The sequence below is a fragment of the Jaculus jaculus genome, chromosome 9, assembly GCF_020740685.1.
Source record: "Jaculus jaculus isolate mJacJac1 chromosome 9, mJacJac1.mat.Y.cur, whole genome shotgun sequence".
In the NCBI taxonomy this organism is placed as follows: domain Eukaryota; kingdom Metazoa; phylum Chordata; class Mammalia; order Rodentia; family Dipodidae; genus Jaculus; species Jaculus jaculus.
In genome coordinates this window covers 100,132,338-100,150,497 of record NC_059110.1, presented here as the reverse complement: position 1 = coordinate 100,150,497, position 18,160 = coordinate 100,132,338, and the positions used below count along the sequence as shown (strand labels likewise).

Genomic DNA, 18,160 nt, shown 5'->3' with positions numbered 1-18,160 from the left:
GTGTAGATCACACATCCTTAATTTCCTGTGCTTTTCCAAAGCAACATACATCCATGCCGATTCTGCCCCCTCCCCCAGCCCTTTATGATTCAGTGCTACTGTCTAGGATATTACTCTCTGATACGATCTGTGGACAGGTCACCCCTGTGGCTGCAGCTTTCCCCCAAGGGTAAGAGGAAGTAGTATTTTTTAAATGAGTCTGGGAGGGAGCCAAGCAGAGGACTCTGGGATGAGGGTGGGGAGCCCAAGTGATCATTTCATTATGAGAGCATGACCTCCTCCTGTTGCTGACTTACTGTTGTTTTAATCAGAGGTAATGCTGTAGCCTGACTATGTCATATAATTGTGTGTAAATTATATTCCAGCCCCATATAGATGAAGACTATTTTTTTCCTTCCAATTTTAAAGCTATTTAAAGGGAATGCCAAATTGTAGCTTGAACCCTAGTGCTCTCTGGCAGATAGCTAGAGACAGGGAGAGAGAAAGAGAGAGAGAGAGAGAGAGAGAGAGAGAGCGCACACAGAAAGATTAGCACTTGTATTTGCAATTAGTTTCCCCTGAAGTTAAATTAATTTCTATAATCGGCAGCATAAAATATGGTTCCTTACGTTTTTCTCCTCTACTGGCAACCGTGTATGAAGGGGGGCTGTGCGGCGGCAGATAGTACAAAGCAAAAGGCGGACCTGGGGCGCACCTTCTTGGGAGCTTGGGTTGACTTCAAGTCCCTTTTGCACACAGATCCTCAACTTAGAGATCTCTGGCCTTTAAAAAATACTTTAGGGGCTGGAGAGATGGCTTAGCGGTTAAGCGCTTGCCTGTGAAGCCTAAGGACCCCGGTTCGAGGCTCGATTCCCCAGGACCTACATTAGCCAGATGCACAAAGGGGCGCACACATCTGGAGTTTGTTTGAAGTGGCTGGAGGCCCTAGCGTGCCCATTCTCTCTCTCTTTCTCTCTATCGGCCTCTCTCTCTCTCTCTCTCTCTCTGTCGCTCTCAAATAAATAAATAAAACAAAAAAAATTTATTAAAAAATCCTTTGGGCTGGAGAGCGATCTCAGTGGTTAAGGCTCAGCCTGCAAATCATAAGGACCTGGGTTTGATACCCACATAAAGCCAGATCACAAGGTGGCACATGAGCTCGGGTATGTTTGCAATGGCAAGAGGCCCTGGCATGCCAGCCTGTTCTCTCCCTCCTCTGCCTCTCTCTCTTACCCTGTCAAGAAAAGTATTGTTTGAAAGGGTCAAATAGTTTAAAACATTTTAAATTTTATTTATTTACGTGTGCCTGTATCCATGTGTTTGAATCTGCTAGTCTCTTGGCCACTGCAAACGAATGCCAGATTCATGTGCCACTTTTTGTATCTGGCTTTACATGGGAGCTGGAGAATTTAACCCCAGCTAGCAGGCCTTGCAAGCAGTGACTTTCAAATGCTAATCCATCTCCACAGCCCATATCTGGCCTTATTTTGAACAGCTTAAGTAAGAATTCAAATACTTTATAACTGTATAATTCATTAGTTTTAAATTTAGTAGTCTCAGATGTGTGCACCCAACTCTATAGTCAATTTTAGATCATTCCTGTCATTTCCTGCCCCCTGCTTTCCCAGACCCTGGCAGCCACTAATCTCACAGTGTTCACTGAGGCCCCAAAGCAGAAAACCCAAATGTCCACCAATGGATAATTAAATGAACAGATGTGGTATGCCCATATGACAGAGTAGCAGTCACCCAGGACAGGGCCTGAAGCGCTGGCAGATGCAGCCATGCAAAGCCCCTTACTGCCCTTTCACTCAGGGAAAGGCTGGTCACCACCACAGCCCATGCCCATGTTCTGCTCTTAGGAGCATCCACACTCAGGGAACCAATAGGCCTCTTCCAGGCTTCCAGCAGCTGCTGGCCGTCCTTGCTGTCATTGGTTTGTTAAGCAGCGCTCTACTCTTTGCCCGTCTTCACATGGCCACCTTCTTCCTGAGCCTGTGTATCTTCTCTTCATAGAAGGATACTGGTCCATACTGGTCCCTGGACTGAGGGCCCACTCCATAGCCAAGATCATGTCACCACAAGATCCTTAGCTAATTATGCCTGGAAAGACATTTTTCCCAGTAAGGTCCCATTCTGAGGCTTGGTAGTCTGTCTGTCTGTCCGTCCCCACCCCCCATGTGTGTGTATGGGTGCATGTATGTCACAGTGTGTGTGTGGAGGTCGGAGGACAAGTTCCTGTGTTGGTCCTCATGTCTCACTTTGAGGTAGGGTTTATTGTTCACCACTGAGCTTGTTTAGTGCATGACCTTCCACCCGTGGATTCTCCTCTCTCCACCTGCCATTTGGCTATAAATGCACTGGGATTACAGATGCTTGTGCTACTGTGTTTCATGTGGGTTTTGGAGATCTGATCTCAGGTATTCATGCTTGCACAGCAAGTGCACAGCCTGGGTCACATTGTCACAGGGAGAGGAGGAGGACTGGCCTGGTGGTGAACAGCATGTGATATTTAGCCCTGACTTTGGATTCACTGGGCACTCTCATTCTTCATGGCCACTTGGCTTGATGGGTGGCAGGTTGTCCTCCTTACTACCCATCTTGCTTTCAAGTGGCACATGATTCTCTGGGACCTGGTTTTTCTATCTGTACAATGGGAAAGGTGGGCTGGATGTTTGTCAGTATCCCATCCCACATTAGCACTCTAATCCCTGTCCTGAGTTTTTCCCACCTTGAGTTCCCACAGGTGACAGAACATGGGAAAAGACATCTGCACTTTTGGTGGTGAATATGGTTTCTATTTTCTACCCAGGGGACTTGGAATTCTTTTCAGGGTTATGATAATAGTAAGAGCTGATTTGATGTCGTGGGGAAATGCCATACCCACTTGAAGCTTTCCAGGGCCTTTATGATGGTTAAGAAATATTTGGGAGGGGCTGGAGAGATGGCTCAGCAGTTAAAGACACTTGTTTGCAAAGGCTTATAGCCTGGGTTCAGTTCACCAGCACATCTGGAGTTCATTTGTATAAGATGCCCTGGAGTATCCATTCTCTCTCTCTCTCAAATAAATAAATAAAGATATTAACAAAGAGAAATATTTGGGGCCATTTGTTTTGTTTTCCTTTTCCTTTTTGATCACTGCCATCATTGGGCCAATGCTGATGGGAGTGAAGTTGATCCCTTCCCTCTCTAAAGGCTACCTTAAAAAAAAAATTAAGCCGGGCGTGGTGGCGCACGCCTTTAATCCCAGCACTCGGGAGGCAGAGGTAGGAGGATCGCCATGAGTTCGAGGCCACCCTGAGACTCCATAGTGAATTCCAGGTCAGCCTGGGCTAGAGTGAGACCCTACCTCGAAAAATCAAAAAAAAAAAAATTATCAGAGAGCGCGCACAAGCGCAAATGGACACGCCAGGGCCTCCAGCCACTGCCAACGAACCCCAAATGCATGCGCCACTGTGTGTGCATCTGGCTTACGCGGGTCCTGAGGAATCGAACCCCCTAGGCTTCAACAGGCAAGAAGACTGCTTTTCTTCTGACCACCTCTTCCTCCACTCTGCCTTCAGTGCACACACACACACACACACACACACACACACAAATACATGCTTTTTTTTTTTGGTTTTATCTTGTTTTGAAAAAACACAAGCAGTAGCTGGATGGCTGGTTCATGCCTGGAATCCTAGTACTTGGGAGGCTCAGGCAGAAGGATTGTGGTGAGTTTGAGGCCAGCACGAACTAGTGAGGATCTTAAAAAAAAAGAAGAAGAAGAAGAAAAATGCAAGCAGTGGCCCCATTCTGAGTGACTGTTTTCAGATGTAAGCACATTTCTAGAGAACATTTTTAATACTTAAAACTACCCTGACACGCCAGCTCTCTGGCTAGAAGCAGGAAGGTGGGGTGTCTTTGCAGCTGTACTTAGCAGCTGGCTTCGGCCAGTTCTTACGTGTAAACAGCAATTTTCTGAACTGGCATGAGGGCTGGGGCTTTCTTCCTAGAGCCAAGGGGTGTGTGGAGAGCCGTGCTGTTTGCTTAAATTATGGGTCTAGATACACAGCTTCGCAGCAGAGATTCCCAAGAGCTTGACCACACCCCGCTCGTCTGCATGCACACTGGCTAGAGTTTACACACGTGTACACACTCCCCACCTCCCACAGGAGGCGATCCTGAAACCATAAAGGGAAGGGCACCTTTCAGCAGGCCTTGTAGTCACCAGGGGTGTAGGGCTGTTGGATAGATATCTGGGATTCCAGGCAGTGAAATGCACCACATCTTAGGGTTTCATGCAAGCCCTCAAGTTCATTCCCGAGAGGGTTCGGGATTGAGTTCTCTCTAGAGCACATGCTCTCTCTTTCCATCTCGGCATGCAGCGGGAGTGAGTTGGGCCCCCTCTGAGCATTTTGGTGTGTAGTGACCATGTTCCTGTGCCCATAGGGGAGGACAGCCCTGGTGTCAAGGTTGCAGGTTAAGAAATGGTCACTTGCCAGGCCGGTGCAGGAAGAAGACACAGGTGGCTCCTTCACAGGGTGGTGGCCAGCAGGGGTGGGGGGCCTCCTTAATGCAGAGATGCATCGAGCCATGAGACCAACCTGTCCTTTTTCCCATTTACCACGTCCAAGGTCAGAAGGTTAAAATTTGGAGGAATACTGCTAAGTTTCTGAATAGAAGCCAAGACTTTAAAGATGAGACTGGAGTCCCCTTGAATATACACAGACATGCTCACTGTACACACGCACACTCCCGTGTACACACCACAGTGGCCTGGTGTTGATGGGCATGTGAAGACCTCTGTTTAGCTCATTTGGGAGCCTGGGCAGGACCTCTCAGCCCTACCTCCCTCTGCCTTTATTAGTGGCCAGGGAGCTGGAAGGTAGAGAAGTGTGCAGCCCCCAGGGTCTCTCCCTCCAGTAGCCCTTGCCAGAATTTACCAAGTCCATGCCCCCACCTACCCCTGGGCATCCCCGGTGGGAGAGGTCACCCCCTCCAGCCTGCTGCTCCCCAGTTGTATTCCCCTCTCTGAAGCCGAGACATCAGCGGGCAGTTGAACATTGTCTGTCTTCCCACTGGCCTTTCACGTCTGAAAGGTTGTGAGGAAACCAGTTTTATTTGCCAGTGGGTGAGACCTGTCACTGTATCTGAGTCCCAGGAAGTATGTCTCAATAACTCTGACACTTTATTGCATTGTCTAGGGACTGGAATTGCTCAACCTTCTAAAAAAGGAGTGGGGGCCACTTAAAAAATTTTGGGGGAGAGGGAACTATCTAGATTTCTCTCTGGTTGTCTGCCTCTGTGTTTAGAGCTCTGTCTTGGCATGTTTATAGCTGCCAGGCAACAGTGGAGGGCAGATGAAGAGACACTTTCATTTAGCCAGTTAGCTGAGGAATGAACAGGCTGTTGGCTTCTGTAGTTTGGATGAAGACATGGTGGTCGTTTCCTTCTCAATCCCCATAAATGTTTGGCATATAGACAGGGTCTCTGCTATGCATCGCCTGCCTCTAAGCAGCCAGCAGGACATGGGGTTTCATTTATGGAAGGCTTCCGCAGACGTGCTTTACATTGAGGACTCACTCCATCAACACCTGTTTGAGATCATGTTAGGGATTCTTTACAGATATTTAATTACTTGGCTGGGGTTGAAAAAAAAAGAAATGAAAAAAAAATTAAACTATTAGGAATTCCCCTGCAAATGTGAGGTTACAGTAAAAGAAAGTGGGGCAATTTATTTTTTTGTTTGTTTTGTTTTGTTTTTCAAGGTAGAGTCTCGCTATAGCCCAGGCTGACCTGTAATTCACTATGGAGTCTCAGACTGGCCTCTAACTCACAGATCCTCTTACCTCTGTCTCCTGAGTGCTGGAATTAAAGGCATGCACCACTACACCTGGCTGATTTTTTTGGGGGGGAGGGTGGGTGGGTTCAAGGTAGGGTCTCACTCTAGCCCAGGCTGACCTGGAATTCACTATGCACTCTCAGTCTGGCCTTGAACTCATAGCCATCCTCCTACCCCTGCCTCCTCTGTGCTGGGATTAAAGGCGTGCACCACCATGCCAGGTTCTTGGTTCTGGAGTTGATTTTTAAGTTATTCGTGGAACATGTCTCTCTGCTGTTTGCTTATGCTGAGCATAAAAGATGGATGTAGTAACTGAGTTTGGATTCAGTCACAGGGACCATTTAGTTGGTCATCTTTCCTGTGCCCTGCAGATGATATTTAACTTAGCTCTCATGGGAGGTTGGGTGGTGGACTAATTATTATGGCTCTTTTTTATAGTGGATGGAATTCCATGTACTATTAGAATGTAAGCTCCAGTGCCTTGCACTTACTGGATCTTGGATCTGCTGAGTGAATAAATTGGGGTAGTTAGTTGAGTAAATTTTGATAATTCAGCTGGGCATGGTGATGCACCCTTTAATCCCAGCTCTCAGGAGGTTGAGATTGGAGAATTGCTGTGAGTTCAAGGCTAACCTGAGAATAATTTCTGGTCAGCCCGGGCTAGAACAAGACCCTACTTCGAAAAATCGAAAGGAAAAAAATGATGATTGGTACGTATAAGGGGAGACTTAGATCTGGGCGGGGGGCTGCTTCTGGCCACTGTGACAGAATGACTGGAACTCACAGCGACCCTCCCACCTCTGCCTCCTGAGTGCTGGGATTGAAGGCGTGCGCCACCACGCCCCGCTTCCATTTTACTTTTTGAGACAAGGTCTCCCACTACATCCCAGAGCTCACTGAGTTGGCTAGATTCTCTAGACGGCGAGCTGAAGCGATCCTACCGCCCCCGCCTCCTTGCCCTTGCCAGGTGCACACTGCCATACCTGGCATCTTTACACAGTGACTGAAGATCTGTGCTGGGCTCTCACACTCATCCCCTGAGCCATCTCCCCAGCTACTCCAGGGCCCCTGCCCTGTGCGCCCTGGTATCCGCTGACTTGCTACGGGTTCCTTCACTCACTTGGCAAATGTGCTAAGAGTCCTGGTGGTGACAGTAAGCCAAGTGGGTGTAACCCCCATCCCTCTGCCTCGGGAGCATTTGTTTTTATTATATAAATCAAACTGGTAAGACCTGGCAGAGACACTGAATTCTTAAGCTTTTCAGTTTGCTTATTTACTTTTCAAAATCACTTTTTTCTTTGAAACAAGATCTGCCTGTGTAATTCAGACTGGCCCCCAAACTCTATCCTCCTTCTCCAGGCTCCTGAGTGCTGGGATCAAAGGTGTGCCCCATCACGCACACCTGCAATCCGGGGGTGGAGGGAATAGAACCAAACACGTAATCTAAACTCAGTCTTCGGAGTGGTTCCTGCCTGTGAGACTTAAGTTAGAAACCTTGCTTTGCCTCAGAACTGGTAGGATTCCGAAATGCGGCCCTATTTAACTTGGTTTTTGCATACCACTGACGTCAGTGTGGGCCTCGACGTGCCTGACCCTGCACACTTGGCGGCTCGCAGGACCGTGTGGACAGTCAGCATCTGGGCGGTGTGGGGGAGGGAGCAGCTCGGCATGGGGTGGGGAGAAGTGAGGGCTGCGAGCTGGGTGTGGGGGTGCAGTGTCAGGTGATTCCAGGAAAGATCGTGAGAATAGTGTCAGGCTGGCTGGAGCAGCAAATAGATCGTTTGAAGTTTGCAGAAGGTTGTGGGACTGTGCAGGAGTGTTATGGCTTGCCATGGGAAGGTAGAGGTGGAGAGGTATTCCAAGGGGAGGGACCCGGGAATTCGTGGAGCTTGCATAGGGTGAATCAGGGTGAGTTATGGGGTGGTCCCTGGGTGCCAGCACTAGAATAGCTGGACACAGACTGCACATAATTTGAATATCATGTGCAATTCATTAACACCTCCCTCCCCACTCCAGCATTGGGGATCGCACCCCCGGGCCTTGCACTTCTGAGGCAAGCACTCTTCCCCTTTGGTCTAAATGTCCTTACGTGTTATAATTCTAACTGGCAGGATTCTGAGCAGCATCTTCACAAATGTAGCTCTGTTTTGCTTGCATCTCTTAAGATTTAAAATAGCCCGATGTGGGCTTGGCCTCAACATACTAATTAATACATCAGCATGAAGTCCTGTCTTGTGGCCACAAATGTCCGAAAGTCGGCTCTGTCCACCCTGGCAGGCAGAATGCCCAGATGTGCGGAGTGGCTGACTCCAGCACCCCTTGCCATCTCTGTAGCCTAGTCCATGCAGCTCGTCCAGATTCCAAATCGCCGTTCTGGGGCCGTGTGGAACATGGCCTGCTTCTGCGTCTTACCCAGCACTACTACATACGGACCACCTGTTTAACCTGTGCCCTCCCGTTGTCATTTCTTGCAGATGGTCACAAGAACAAAGAAAATATTTGTAGGCGGGCTGTCTGCGAACACAGTAGTGGAAGATGTCAAACAGTATTTCGAACAGTTTGGCAAGGTAAGTGCCGCGTGACACTGGACGACCCGCACCCACCAGAGGAGGCTGGTTGATCCTCAGGCACGGCCGCCCCGGCCTCTGCCACAGCTGTGTCTCCAACTTGCTCGTCATGATTTAAGTGAAATTCCACAGGAGCTGCAATGGAAGAGTCCAGCTTGTGGTTGGCACGGTGCCTCACGGGCCTGCGGGAGCAGACAGAGTGGCCTTTCAGTACAGTTCTGCTATCATTTGCCAGGCACATGGGGCCCGGGCAGGGGAGGCATGTGGGACTGTGACTCACGGCACAGGCGCCCACAGGAGCTGCGAGAGAGAGAGGCCTGGGATCCAGTGCTGGGATTCCTTGTCCTGTGCCCTGCTGGAACGCGTGTGGAGAGCTGAGGCTTCCTGGGGCCTTGGGCAGCTGAACATTCCCATGGAAAGTGTCCAAGGAGATGAGAGAGAGATGCTGGTAGCATGCTCTGACGGGGAGGGGCCGGGAGATAGTAGCAAGTGAGTGGCCTGGGCTGTGCTGCCAGGACCCACGCAGGCCAGGAGAGCCTGGTCAGGCAGAGGGCGAGAAGGTAGGCGTGGGTCTGGCAGACGAATGGCATGGGCGTCCGTGAGTGATGTGCTTGTCAGCCTCTTTCCGTCCAGTCGGCAGGGAAAAGCAGTGGCTTGGCAAATGGGTTCCTCCTGAGGGTGACACACTTGTGAGATGGCCATGATACCCCAGGGGGCTGTCCTTGTCCACCTTCATGTGGGTCTCCCTCCGCTAGCTTCCGCCGAAGCCATGGGTCCGAGGGAGCTGGCAGGAGAGCTCTGAGTTGGCCCCGTACTCCTGTATCTGTGTTCGTGTGAACACGGTCCTGGGAACCCAGTTGTGGGCACCGGCACCTTCCTGTGAGGAAGCCCTGCCGAAGGGCTGATGGGGCAGAGCTCCAGGCCTCCTGGGAATGCACAGCATTCTGTGCTGAGCTCTGCCACTCCTTCACTCCTACGGTGGCTGTCAGGCTTGTCAGGCAGGACAAGGGCACTGCCGCCCACTAGTCGGCCTGAAGGCTGTGTACTTTCTGTTCATTTGCCCAGGGTGACGGGCAGCTGTGACTTGGTCCCCAGGTGTGTGTCTGTGAGCCGCTGTCTGTGATGAGGGTCATGACCTTTATTTCAACAGGGGGGGGTTTGGTGTTTTGTCCCATCCCGGCCCCACCCCCGACCCCGTCTCTGGTATTAATTTCTGCATGGATGGGAAACCATGCAGCAATGTGAAACCAGCCTCTTCCAGCCCGGCCATGCATGAAATGGCACCGAATTGCCCACCCAGGTGGGTTTTGAAAAACAGCCCTCCCTGGCCTAGCCAGCTGGGGGCCTGACTCATTCTGGCTGGATCTCAGGAACAGCTAAGTGTGTTGGCGACCACGCCACGTTACAGTGCCGCTCTCTTCAAGAGCGATTTGTGGCAGGGTGGATTTATCCATCACACCGCCCCACCCGGCCTAGGGAGAAGGATTGGAAATAATTAAATGAGACAAGTCCATCTTGCATAATGGAAAGCTCTGGAGGGCGAGCCGTCTTTGCTGTCGTTCTGCCTTTAAAACGAATCCAGGGGTAGTGTTTGCAAACATGAGGTGGGATTTCTTTTTCGAGCCATAACCTGCCTTGGAATCTCATGGGCCTATTTGCAGGTGTCAGGGATGTTGATGCTGCCTAGACGGGCTGTTAGAGTATTCCAAGCAGGCTGGTACTTGCCACAGACAGCACATCTCTGCACATTTCCATCCTTCGTGTGTCTCTCTCTCTCTCTCTCTCTATCTCTCTCTCTCTCTCCCCCACCCATATCCCTTCGCCCTGCCCCCTTTTGGTTGTTTCACATTAACACAGTCGTGACCCAGAATGTCCACAGTGGGATGCTCTACAGGCTTTGGCCATGTCCTCAGCAGCTTCCATCACTGCCCTGAGAACAGTTGTCCCTTTGTCTGGGTAGCCGTCACAGACCATCGTCCCTGGCATGGCACTTGCTGGATCTGATGCTGCCCAGTTCATTGTGTGGTACTGTTTGTGGGTCCCGGCAGGGTGTGTAAACTTACTGCGTGTTTTGTCAAAAGACGCAGGATGCTTTTGAAAGTGTCATGGCTGTCCCTGTCTCTCTGCTTACACACTGCAGCTCTTATCATACGTTTGTTCTGTTTTTATTTTCTGGGCCTGCCTTCCATGCAGCCCGCTTCTCGCTTGCTGGCAGCTAGTGTCCCATGTGGCCTCTTGGGCAGGGCTCACTACCCCTCAGGATTCTGGTGTCATTCATTTGAATCCAGAATGATCAAAGTTGGGAGAGGCTTTGGGGTAAATCCAGCAACTGCAAAAAGGAGGTAACATCAATTGACAAACTGACTTCTCCCTTTGGTAGATTGTCTCTTGGTAAACAGAGTTAGGATGTTCACGTTCGTGTGTACACACAAACATATACTTGCATGAAGTATACTCAACATGAACACACACATAGTCTTGACTGTATAAAGTTGTCTGGGCTGTCTTCAACTGCAAATTAGTGAGGTATAATCTTATTACTCACACGGAAAAGTATTTACTGTGTTAAGTGCTGGCTTGGGCCATTTACCTACATTGTCTCAGTTTTTCTCTTGCAGGTTGTTCAATGAGGCCTTGGGTGGATTATGTATTAGACTCAAGGTCATAGCCTCCTGTAAGAGGTTAAGCTAGAGGCAGGCCTTCATCCCCACCCACCAGGTTTGTCAGATAATGGAACTTGGACTCTGTTCTAACTCCTGATTGATTCCCAGGAGAGATGCAAAGGAGAGGAAGAGGATGGTGCCCTTTAGCATGCATGAGGCAACACCAGAGACCTCCACACCATTGCCTCCATCTGCCTGCACAGGAGACATTTGTATCACCCAATCCACTTGAAGGGGGGACAGGAAGGCTCATGGAAATTACATCTCAGCCAGGGTCACCCAAGGAAGGTGTTGTAAGAGCCAAAATCCACATCCTGTTTCTTTTCCCTCTTAAGTCTAGAACTTTCCATCTCTCCACAGCCTTCGCAAAGGATTGCCACTCTTACAGTTCCCCTGTTTTTCCCTCTGCCCACTTCCCATCTTGCCCAGGGTGGCAGTGTCTCCACTGTTTACCTCAGACGTGGTCAGCATGGGTGGATTTGCTTAGCAGGAGGCTAAGCTGAGGGAGTCTAAACACGTCACTACCGTAAGTGGAGTGTGGGTACAGGGTGACACACCAATTGCTTCAAACATCTCAGACTGGAAACTTAGAAACTCTTTCATGTTTTCTTTTTCCCACCTTCCTTACAAAAGAATTCCTTCTCAGGTTAGAGGCCCTGTTGCTGGTTTTTGTTAAGGCGTGCTCATGAAGTGAGGCCATTGGCACGGGACTCAGGTAACTTAGATGGCTGCCCTTCTCCTTGGGTAGTAGTTCTGGTGCCTTCCTTGGAGGAAGGTAATTCAGGCCTTAATGCTAAGCCTGATGGTAGGATGACCCTCTGTAACTCCTTGAAACAGACTTGTTTTCCTTGCTGGCTTCACTTTCTCTTCTGAGGGAACCTGTTGAGATACTTGTAAAAATAAGTAACTAATTTGGCCTTACAAACCGTATGGTCTCTATTACAGCTATACGCTTCTGCTGTTGCGAAGTAACTTGAGCTAACATGTAAATAATGGCTGTGGTTGTGTTCCAGTAAAACTTTATTTATAAAAACAAATGGTGGGCCAGTTTGGGCCATATTTCATTGACTCCTGCACTGAAATGTTTCTAAGGCTAGTTTGTAAGCTGAGAAAATAAGTACTGTAAAAAGTGTTTAAATATAAATAAATTGCAATCCAAGGTACTTATAGACTACCCAAAACAGCACATTGTCAGTAGTAGTTACTGTGGTATGTAATAAGCAAACCAGACTTCACTATGTAAGAGTTTCTTTCTGGACTTCCTACAGGGACAGTGTATCTTGATTTGAGACTGCATTCTGTATTTAGAAAAAGGCCCTATTTATAAACTGAAATCTTTATAGTATGAGCAAGACCCAGAGAAACTGTAGTATTTCCATCTTCCTGTTCCATGGGCTAGGTCTAAATTTACACAGCTCAAGATTCTGAAGTTCAGATTTTACCATGGAGATGGTTTTACTATGTGCTGATGTTGTGGAATTAGTTACGTCTACTTAAAGCTAAGCTTTTAAACACATTTTAAAATGTGCTTTCCAGGATGACAAGTGAGATGGGTGGCATGTCTGGCATATGTGGTAGAGCCTGAGTGGACAGTTACTTCTGCATAAGCTCTCCCTCACCTCTGTGCACTGTTTATAAAACCCCGGGCTCCCTCTTTGGAACTGAGCAGCAGCCTCTTTGCAGGGAGCAAGTTTGGGTCATTTGTCACAAACGCTGATCTCTAGTAATTTATTTAACTTCCTCAGTTTCTTGGTGGACATTATCTCTGTTCCTGATTTCATACATACGGGAGTGATGTATATAGGCCATTCTAAAACCTGGCAGGTGAATGATTCCCTAGTCAAAGCCACTGGGAAGAGCCCCGCTCAGTAATGGAAATGCGCTGAGTGACAGAAACCCCACATATGCAAGTTTCTTCCTCTCTGCCATCGCCATCAGGCCGGGCCCTCCGTCAAGAAAAGCCAGCTTCTTACATTCTCACTTGTAGGGTTTTTGGAGATCAAAAAAGAGTCCTCAAAACAGAGTGGAACCCTCTGCCTTCTCCCAGGCGGAGCAGGAAGCCCTGCACCTCTCTGCTGCTCCCGGGACGCCAGGGCTGCTCGGGTGGACACCGCGCCCTGCCCAGCTCCACTCACTAGGTGATGCTGACTTCATAGGACTCCCGTGAGAGCGATGGAGACTTCCAATTAAACTTCACATGGCGCGCTGTGTAATCAGTTTGGAAGACTTATGCTTAGTCATTGGTTTATCCTAATCGGCTTTGGCTTTCCCCAGCAACAGAGTGAGCTTATTTTGCTAAGCTGAAGCGACTCTGCACCCTTTGTCCTGCCTTTTATTGTCTCATTCCTTTCATTCTGCTTTACTGCCAAAGTTCTGTTTCATTAGGCCTACAAGTCATTTCCAATTCAGTGGGCTGCTACAATCCGGCCTTTATCACCCGGCTGCCCTGGTCCCCAGGTCCCTTCTGGGCCAGTTGCCTGTGTCTGTGATTTGACATGAGGGCTTTAACCCTTTCTTGGGCACGCCCCTCCTGGTGATGAGGGGAAGAAGAGGTAGCAAAGAGAATCTGGGGGCAGTTACAACTTCTCAGGGCCAGGTGCTCTGTAGGAAGGAGCTGAGAGCCCCTGGAGACCCCTGTGTGTGTGTGGAAGTTAGCGAAAGTTCCAGAAAGTGGTTGAAGATTGTATGTAAAAAAAAAAGAAAGCTCAAAACCAGAATGAACTGGCTTGTTTCACTTAACGAGATCTCCTCATTTATTCTGCTGACGGTGGGTCATGTTGGGGTGTGCATTTTGAAAGTATACATTGGGTGCCTGTTATTTTCTGGCCCCAGGTTGTGGGTGGGGGTGTGACGGCATGTCTGTGGCCACTCTTCAGCTTCCTTTTGATCCGGATGTGTGAGGAGTCTTACCTCGAAGAAAAATACTATAAAGCCTTTGAAATTTGAAAGACAAGAGATGTGTAAGAAAATAAATAGGCAAGTTACCATCTTCCTGAAAGTGGAGTGTGATGCTGAGGTGGATTTTTGTCACTTTAAAGTGTGTGGTGCAGATACACAGCTCTGCATGCTTCTCCCAGGAACCTGAAGGACAGACGTCTGTGTGTGTCCTTTGTGGCCATCACTGTTCCCACGAGATGGCTGTCCTCTGAAGTGGTTTGCCTAGGTGGGTTGCCCAGAAGGTGGTCCGTCAGCTTGCTGGGGCCCCTCTGTCACCTCCTTGATCTATGCCAGGAATATCTGGAATGTTCTTCAGACCTTCTTCACTTGTAATTATGGTGCACCAGGAACATTTCTTCCTCCCTGGTTGGCCATGTGGAAGGCTGCTTTCAACGTTTAAGTTTCTTCCTATCAAAGCGCACAATGGGCCGCTGTGCACTTGCTCATTCTGTGTCTGGTCTGTGGTGACCCCTTTTGGGAAGCACGTCCTATGGGAAGGGGACTTTACCCTGGACAGAGCTCTCCTCAGAAGGCAGGAGAATGCTGCCTTATCAGTTCACCTCCACTTTCTAGGCCAACAGACCAGCAGCACCTAAGTGATGGGACCCTCGGACTGGGCTCGTAATCCTCCTGCTCAACAGCTTGTGTTCTGCTGGTAACCTTAACCTCCCTATACCTATTCTGCTGTGGCCGGTGGAGGTTGTCAGTTTAGAAATAAATTTGAGCCCTCTAACCTTGATTTCTCTAAATCTTCCTAGCTTTGCTTCAATTTTCTTTTTTCTTTTTCTTTTTTTTTTTTTTTGAGGTAAGGTCTCACTCTAGCCCAGGCTAACCTCAAATTCCCTATGTAGTCTCTGGCTGGATTCAAACTCACAGGGATCTGTTTATCTCTGCCTCTTGAGTGTTAGGATTAAAGGTGTGTACCACCAGACTGAAGAGATGGCTTAGTGGTTAAGGCACTTGCCTGGGAAATCTTAAAGACCCAAGTTTGGCTCTAAATCCCACTTAAGCCAGATGCACAAGGTGATGTAAGTGCACAAGGTGTAACACACATCTGGAGTTAGAGTACAGTGGCTGGAAGCCCTGGGATGTGTGCCATTTCTCTCTCTCTCTCTCTCATTCACTCGCTATTGCTCATTAAAAAAAAAAAAGAGGCATGAACCACCATGCCTGATGTGGTTGGCGGAAGAAAAAGACTGTGAACAAATTGGTGCTCCAGGGCTTCCTGCTGCAAAGGAACTCCAGACACATGAGTTACCTTGCACATCTGGCTTTGTGTGGGTACTGTGGAATACAACTTGGGTCGTTAGGCTTTGTAGGCAAGCACCTTAACCACTGAACCATCTTCCAGCCCTTTATCTTTGCTTCAAACAAGAATTCTCAAAAGAGACAGTGGGTTTGCAGGAAATCTTCCCCAGTTTCCTCTTAGTGTATAAGATATGGTCAGCTGTTACTAGGCAAAAGGCATCAGATATTATTATTGTTCTGTTAACAGTGTTTTGAAATGTACAAATGGAAAAGTAGGATGCATTCTGGGTAGCAAGCTGGGAAAACTTTGAGATTACGTTAATTAGATGCCATGGTCCTGTGCACACCAGGTAAAGGAGCAAGGCCTAAGCTGGGTGCCTTGCTGTTTAAGTTTCCCAGACAGTTCAGCCTTACAGGTCCCGGGACGGGAGGGAGGCCAAAGACCTGGGAGCTCTTGGGCGCCAAGGAGTTAATGAGGCCAGCTGTGGGGAGAAGGAGGGGAGGGAGCCTGGAGTACTTTTCCCTGCTCACCTTCCCAGAGTCCTCCTGGAGGCTTCTGAAGAGGTCACTTACAATGCAGTTGTTAGCATGAGAAAAGAAAGCTTTCTCTCCAAGGAGATGGAGTTCAGTGGGAACTGAAAGTATACCAGAAATCACAGCCAGGGCTTGTGCCAGTGGGTGCAAGGGGTGGTTCTTGGGGAAGAGAAAAGGCAGTTCATTTAGACTTGGCATAGACATCCAACTCCATTGTTTGGTGGAGTGAACATTGATATGGAGATTCCAACCCCCCAATCCCATCAATAGGACACCCCATTACATGGGTCATGTATGCTTTTCTTTTTTTTCTTCCTTTTTCTTCTCTTTTTTTCCCCTTCCTTTGTCCTCATAGAAATAGTCTCTGTGTAGAATGGGCCGGATTTGTCAAGTTACTGCCCTGTAAATTTTTACAGCTCTGTATTTTCAGACTCCTGTATTTGTGAATTAGCTCAGTGTAGGCTGCCAATCTGTGCTTTATTTACATTTGAAGCCACAAAAGTGGAAGCTTGGGTGTGGGGGGGGGGACAACAGGGGGGGAAACAAAGCTAATATGCAGGAAGAGGCAGGAGGGTTGAGTTTCTGACTGTTGCTAACCTCACCACTGCCTTTCAAACCAATCACGAAGCACACAGCTGATATTTAATAGCTTTTAGCTGATTATTTTTCTTCTCCTCCTCTTTCTTTTCTATCCAAGTTGACCTGGGTGTACTTGAGCGGAAATGAAGTCATCCAAATGCTGAATTAGAATAATCACAGGCCTCTAAGAATGAAATGGAAGCAGAGATTAAATAGTGGAGGGAAAGCGGACATTAATAAGCACCAGGAAAACTTTGCATAAAATACATAGGCGATTGCACAGCTTGCATCTGTCTCTGCACTTTCATTTCTCCTGTGCTTTGTGTTGTCGGGTTCCTGGCCAAGCAGGGTTTCACTTGCCTGAAGGTCTGGCATCCTTTTTGCTGTCCAGATCATGGTCCTTTCATCTTCACGAGATGTTTTTGCGACCGTGATGTTTCCACAGTGGGAGAATGGAGGCTGTTTGCTGTGAAGGGTGGAGGCTGACTTGTTGCAGCTAGAGAGGGCAGAGACCAGTGGATGAAGAGAGAGGGTGGGAAATAGAACCCAGCAGGCACCTGGAATGTTCCTGGTGGTTGTAGGGACTTCTTACAATCTAGGCATTGCACAGGTAAGGTTAGCACTGGTCTCTGTTTTCCTGGGATTGAGGGGGTTTCTGGAATTGCAGGGCTGGCAAACCAGAAAAAGGAGACGTGTGGGAGAAGTCCAGACACTTAGAGAGAGAGGTGCACAAGCCAGGGCCTCTAGCCACTAAGTGAACGCCAAATACATGCGCCACCATGTGCATCTGGCTTAAGTGGGGTTTTGGGGAGTCAAACCTGGGTCCTCAGGCTTCGCAGGCAAGTGCCTTAACCGCTGAGCCATCTCTCCAGCCTTAGCCTGACTCTTCACACTTTGAAAAGGTCAGTCATGGCCTCCATGGCCACCTCCAGGCAGTTTAAATATCTGTTTCTCTGTGTCCTAGACTTCTCACTTCACACCTATTTACACTGTTTCTTCCTGATTTAACTCAGCAACTGAGGTGGGAGCCAGCACTGACCGGCATGAACACAGGCCAGCAAGTGTTAAATGAGAAAGGGGGGGGGGGTGTCTGGAAGGACAGACCTTCCCTCACACAATGGCGGTGGCTGGTCATTGATTTGTTCTGTAGCACCCCTTGGGGTTCCTGTTGGACCTACTACTTGGGGATTATTTCTGTGACCCTTGAAAATAAAAGAAAATAAGACAATTCTGCCTCAGCTTGGTAAAACAGTGAGCTTCTTGTAGTTAAAGAGCAAAGCAAGGATTTAATTAGATTAAAAAAAACCAGCAGAGTGGTTTGTTTACAGGAAGTGGTTTTTTAGGTGGTCTGCTGTAGAAGATGCAATTTGTGCAAGTGGATTACTTGTAAATGAGAGATTTTTGGTTGTTGAGGTCGCTAACAGCCTTTTATAATTGGAGGCAGAGGTAAATATTTTCTGACTTGCCATGTGTTAGCATTTGAAAAAAACAATCTAAGGTGCATTTCACTTAAGGAAAAATACAGGAGAGTGAGGAATGATCAGAGACAGACTTCCTTGAGTAATGTCAAGAGGGCATACAGGCCACAGGAAGAAGGAGGACTTGCTAAAAGTCCCTTGCAAGGCAGCTGAAAGGTTCTTTGAGACAAGTATTTTTGCTTATCTTTGAAAAAGACCAGCCCGCTTTACTATTATTATTATTGATAGGCCTGTTTTAGTAACAAAAAGTAAGATTTATTGATGCTATGATCTGTTTCAGCTAATTCAGAGATTTCTGTAAGCCCTTAACCTTTCATGAATCTTTGTCTTTTAATTGTCCCACCAGTCCCG

General features: G+C 48.3%; 1 protein-coding gene across 3 annotated transcripts in view; it reads left to right on the top strand.

Moving 5' to 3' along the window:
- Msi2 (musashi RNA binding protein 2) overlaps positions 1–18,160 on the top strand; it is a 417,788-nt gene that overhangs the window by 136,385 nt on the left and 263,243 nt on the right. For all 3 annotated transcript variants that reach the window (XM_045158238.1, XM_045158237.1, XM_045158236.1), the window contains exon 6: positions 8,278–8,370. In XM_045158238.1, coding sequence (XP_045014173.1) covers positions 8,278–8,370 — 93 coding nt within the window. The remainder of the gene's footprint in view (positions 1–8,277; positions 8,371–18,160) is intronic.